At 47.8% G+C, this 6,000-nt stretch overlaps 1 protein-coding gene across 1 annotated transcript in view; it reads right to left on the reverse strand.

Moving 5' to 3' along the window:
* The window catches only part of Ir25a (ionotropic receptor 25a), a 41,641-nt gene extending 36,803 nt beyond the window's left edge, over positions 1-4,838 (reverse strand). The window contains exon 1 of the mRNA XM_077666187.1: positions 4,745-4,838. Coding sequence (XP_077522313.1) covers positions 4,745-4,838 — 94 coding nt within the window. The remainder of the gene's footprint in view (positions 1-4,744) is intronic.
* Between the last annotated feature and the right edge of the window lie 1,162 nt (positions 4,839-6,000).

The following is a 6,000-nucleotide window of genomic DNA, read 5'->3' on the forward strand; positions in this document are numbered from 1 at the left end:
CCGAGGATTTATTCGAAATCTGCTTATTGCTAAGTCATTCGGGCTTTCCTCAGCTTTTTCACACAGCTTTGGACGTCACTACCCGCTGCGATTAGGCTCACGAGTAGCCACCCTTTGTTACAGACTCACATCCATCTATTACCGCCCTTTCTCTTCCCCTTCCCCAACCCCCCGTTTAGGTGTAGCGGGCTATAGTCGGATACAATTCAAGAACGAAGCGGCGGATGCTCCTCAAAGGAGGCCCTCCAGCCAGTAGTGTCGGCTGACTGCCATAACGTTGTTGGTTGTCCGGTTAATCCGTGGGTAATCCCCTTTTACCTGCCAGCCCCCTGCAATATCAGGCTAGCAGGTGCAAGGGGGCTCGCCACGACGTCTTCCCAGTCGGTCGACGCCATTGGCTGGAAGGGCCTCTTTTAAGAGGAGCGTCCGTCGCTTCGCTCTTGAGTTTTATCACTGTTTTCTTCTGTCACAGAGTTCTCCATCTCAGACAAGTTCTTCATTATAGACTAACACCTTTCCCAACCTCCACTTGTACCACAGAAAACATCTCACTCTATATCCCTCCACTTGCCCGTGGTGCCACGACACCCCCAACCTTTACCACCGCACCTGGGGCTGCCGATATAACCCTGTGGTTCCCAACGTCCTATATCTCACCCTGGAAAGTGGGAGCCAGCGCTGTCCAGCGCGCGAATGGAAGACCTGCTGCAGCTGATTGACCGGTCATGCGCGGTGAGCACGGCGGCTAGACTCCTGGACTGAGGAGTTTCCTTCCAGCAATCTCGTCACCTCTTCACTCAATAAATGTTTTTCCTCCTCCTCCTTCAACTCATGTTTTCCTCTTCTCACACGTCATTGCTTGGTTAGGGACGCATATCATTCTAACCTTCAGTGAATATTTTGGACTTGGCGCTGAAGTCGTAGCATGTACTGTGCAGCTCTTTGCTGCTAGCTGCTCTGGACGTTCACAGTATAGGTTAGCAGTGAAACGAGAGAACTGGTGCGCTTTCGACAGAATTTTACGCAGATCGGATTCAGCGCGCTGGCAACTAGCGATCTCGCTTGACCCGCTCGATCACGCTTGCTGGTTTGGTTTGGTTTATGGGGTTTAACGTCCCAAAGCGACCCAGTCCATGAAGGACATCGTAGTGGAGGGCTCTGGATTAATCGACCATCAGGGCTTCTTTAACGGGCACTGACGTCGCACAGTACACGGGCCTCTAGCATTTCGCCTCGCTAGAAATGCGACCGCCGCTGCCGGGATCGAACCCGCGTCTTTCGGGTAAGCAGCCGAGCACCACTATCACTGAGCCACCACGGCTGTTATTATCATGCCTACTGGTGCTCAAGAAAGATCTTTCACGATTGAAGCAAGAATTATTACGGCATTATTCGACGTTCAGTTGAAGGTACATAGGCAGCATTGGTTTGGTCTGGGGCCGTGCGAATATTCAAATACCTTCTTATTTGATTCGCTGAACGAATCAAGTTGTGCACGTTCAAGATTAATAGAAACGAATCGGACATGCTTTCAAGTTTTCGAAAATTTGGCACGACGTACGAGTAAGGCCTATCGCAGTTTCCTGCGACAACTGTTTCAAAAACAGGATTCACACCATCGGCGCACATTGTGCGGAATGAAGGGTTCATTTCTGCGACGCTGTACATTCGTGTGGCAGCATTCATAATGCTCATATATGGCTTTCAAGATTGGACACGTGGCAGAGCTCGGGCCTGCCTTGAAACCCAGTCTCGGAGGGCACGGCTCATGCGTATCTCGCATACCTCTCATTTCCTGAGATGGGGAGCTAGTTTATTCGTTGCTGTCATCAGCAGCAAAAGGTAATTTTCCTACACATATGACATAAAGGTCATGGATTCATTATACTCACTTCGTGTTGCGTTCGCAAAGTTGAGACTAGTGTTGCGTCTTTTCACAGCTACAGCAGTGAGTCTGTTGGGTATAGCTGGGGGTTGGATTTTTCGGTTTACCGAAAAAAACGAAAAAGATAAAATAATTGGTTTTTGGAGGAAAGGAAATGGCGCAGTATCTGTCTCATATATCGTTGGACGCCTGAACCGCGCCATAAGGGAAGGGATAAGGGAGGGAGTGAAAGAGGAAAGGAAGAAGGAGGTGCCGTAGTGGAGGGCTCCGGAATAATTTCCACCACCTGGGGATCTTTAACGTGCACTGACATCGCACAGCACACGGGCGCCTTAGCGTTTTTCCTCCATAGAAACGCAGCCGCCGCGGTCGGGTTCGAACCCGGGAACTCCGGTGAAAAAGATACGCCGAATTCAATTTTCGACACTTAGTTTTATCCCAAAAAGGCCAGCATCCAAGGCATGGGCACCACAGCTGGCTTGATATTAAGTTGGAATTACCCAATCAAAAGATGAAATTAATCCTGTACGCCAGCCAGGGGCGTGGTAAGATGGTGGTACCTTTGAATTAAGCAGCGCAGTCTTGCGTTTTGAGGCATGCTGAGCTATTTTACACGTCTCTGCGTATCGAGAGGCTCCTTGTAGTACATACTCGCCAAGCGTCGAATACTTGAGATAGCGCTGTTCACTGTCATTGCCGCCCTATCTAGGCCAGCTGCTTCATTAAGTAGGCTCCTGCACTGCACATAGGGACACTGACGCGAAACCACGCATACATGTCATGAAAAGGTGTCATGTTCTGGCTGCCGTGACTGTTAAGCAACAACAGTTCCATCGCTGCAATCAGCACGCCCACCATGTGAGGCCCCATTGCCCTCTTTCTCGACCTAGTGCAAGATTTCAATGCTAGCATTACATCCCGCCTTTAGAAAGTGCAAATGCACTTAAGCTCTTGCCTGACGGTTGACTCGTTTCACTGCCGTTACTTTCGGTTATGGACATGACATATCCTTGAACAAGCACAGCTTTAAATACAGCCATTTATGCGTTAAAGTTTTCTAAATCGAATGCTCGAGCTGGCAGAAAGGCTGAGGTCATGGAGGAAAGAAAACTCAGGAGAGGCCCTCGCTATCCCAGCTGCGCGTCAGAAAGTGTGCCGGAAGTCACTGGCCTTCGCAACGACTACTGGAAGTCTTTGGCCGACGGCGCAGCCAATGGTAACGCTGGGCGAAGCGGCGTCGCCTGCTGCAATGCCTGCTGCACATGCGCAAGCGCGCCGAGGCGGCGGCCAAGTACGGGAAGAGCAGGGGGGAGTCGGCTTCAAAAAATGTGATGCAACCGCTTCTAATTCTAATTACTTTTATTTTGTCTCAGTGTGCTTCAACGGGATGTTTAAAAACGCCCCAAAACCTCAACTTACTTCGAGAAAGCGTGAAAAAAGACAGTTCACGATAGATGGGACAAGAGCTCGCTCACAACTGGATTTTTTGTTCATGATACGTAACATTTACATGTTCCGGTAAGGCAAAATCAAAAGCAAAAGTATGGAATGCATAGGCATCAGTGGGCATTGCCCGCACAAACCCGTAAAGCCAGTTCATACGGATATTATTCCACCTCTGTAATATTCTATTGTGTAATATTCTACCTCTGTATTCTATAAGGGAGTCTGACTGAAGGCTGGCTCACGCAGCATTTACTTCGAGGATCCGTTGTACCAAATAAAGTTTCACACTGGCACGTCTCTCAGTACCATGTAGACATGCGAGACGTCTATGCTTGTTTGTTCTTTTTTTTCGTTGCTCTTAACGTTTCCGAAGCCATATCTTTACCTTGCATGAATAATAAAATAAAGGCTGTTGCGAGTGAGCGCTTGTCCTTTCTTTCATGACTTTGTCTTTCTCGCGCTTTTTTTTTCAATAAAACGTTCTGTTGGGCGAGCTCGTTCATCGTCACAAAGGAATACTTTTAGTGCAAAACAACTTAGAAAGGGCGAGTACATAACACAAGACGAAAGAGCGCTATTTCGTCTTGTGTTCTGTTCTCGTCCTTTCTTAGTTGTTTTGCGCTAAAAGTATTCCTTTCCGCCTTTTCGCCTTTTTCATTTAGATTTCCGAGGCTGAGAAGGAGCGTAGTAAACAAAAATAATACTAATTGCGGAAGAGTCCCGCATTGAGACATTGCAACCCCTTTGGTGGCCGAACGTTCGATGGATTGCAAGTGTCTCTGCCCTCTCAAAGGGTCACAGAGCACAAAGTGGTGGCAGGCAGTGAATGGGCAATTTAATGTCTGACAATCAGATAAACGTTTTATTTGAATCCGTGATCAGTTTCATCAACTCATATCATTTGTTCTTTATAAGAACACCTTTGTACATGCTGGAACGTCAACACTATGTCACCATGGCAACCGGCAACACTGGGTCAGCAACACTTTTGCGCAGCCTATTGCGTCACAGTGAAAGAACTTAACGCTAAAGGCACCTCTTATTTCTTTCGACAGATGGCGCATTTTCGAGGCCCTCTCCATTTTCTCAGCTTCATTCATGGTTGTAGGTCGTCAACAGATACACACAGTGGCTGACCATTTGTTAATGAAGAATAGTGGACCGGAAACACGGGACATTCAACATTCAAGAGGGGTAGACGAAGACTTGTCGTGTCTTTTTTTCTTCTACCTCTCTTTCGTGTCGCTGTGTTTTCCGTGCGCTTTTATTCATTCACAAATCAGTTAACAGAACGCCCCAGTCTTTAGACTGTTTGCTTTCGGTATGTTCCTTTCCGTATGTTTCGGTGTGTTTATATGGGGAGAGAAGAAAACCTCGTGGGGAGCTTAACTTCAGAATTTTTTTTTGTCTTACCGAAATGCACGGCGTCCTGAGCCGACACCACCGTCAACGTGGCAGCCAAAAAGGCAGCAATCATTGTTCTTGGTCGGGCTGCCGCCAATATCATTTTGGCGGCGAGTCGGTCCACGCCTGATGTCCTTCCAAGTCTGCCGGCGAAGGTGCCTGCATGGAGCACATATATGCTGTTAGAGGGCACGACCACATGGTTGGTACTTTCTCCGTGTTTTCTTTTACTGAGTCTATCAAAGCTCTCATATTCTTGATTTTTTTATATTCTTGGTCTTGGCTGTATTCAGCAACGAGTTACAAAACGTACATATCCTCTGGTACATACACCGATGTACCACGACTCTAACTGCATTAGGTTTCTTTCGGATAAAAAATTACGGCCATTTGAATGAGCCTTGATAATCGGCTGTGAGTTTGGACTCTGCAAATGCTTGGTACGTGCCACACGAGAGCAAAGGAGCCCTGCGTACCGCTGAGTCTACGCTTGAAATGCATTATGCAGTCGTTAATGCTTCTCCGGCTTCACACCTGAGGCAACAAGTGGCACCTAATGCATCTCTCAAGCGTCGTTGATCCACTGCCACTCTTTTACTACGCGTATACAGAGTGCGTGCCCATAGGAGGGCAATAGTGTAGCACGACGAGACGCAGCGCTGCCCTCATGTTGTCGCCTGTGTGTGCGCTATGTGAACGTTTGATGTCGCGTCAACTAGCCCGAAGAAACGTGTTAACCCTGCTATGATTGCGGAAAGGGTTCTGCGCACAATAAGACTTTGAGGCCGCAACCTTACTGTGAGCACTAGAAGTTACTTTTGATATTGGTTTTTCCAGACATGACCGCGGTTGCGGACACGTGCGCGGGCACAGAGCGTAAACGCCACAACCGGACATTTCGCACATTTTCTTCGTATTTTGAGATCGGACTTGTTCGCAACAGTGACAACGGCTGAACCGCTAGCTTCATTGTATTTGTTGGCTCACGGGAGAGATTTTCTTCTTCTCTTTTTCTTTTTCTTCGCTGCGTGTATTGTGGCAGCAGATAAGCTGGTTTAAAGCGACAGTGTGGCAGTGCCCAATCTTACATGACAATGCTGGATCTTCTACTGAATTTCCCAACACGTTCACATAAAAAGGTGAACTCTTCACAACTGATGAGTTAGCCAAACGCGGTACCTGTTTTTCAGCTCTTGGGCGGCAGTGAAAGCTAAGCATTAGGTAACTCAGAATAAGCGGACAAACTTTTTCCCTCCACATGTAAG

Source organism: Amblyomma americanum, chromosome 1 (assembly GCF_052857255.1).
Source record: "Amblyomma americanum isolate KBUSLIRL-KWMA chromosome 1, ASM5285725v1, whole genome shotgun sequence".
NCBI classification, from domain to species: Eukaryota; Metazoa; Arthropoda; class Arachnida; order Ixodida; family Ixodidae; genus Amblyomma; species Amblyomma americanum.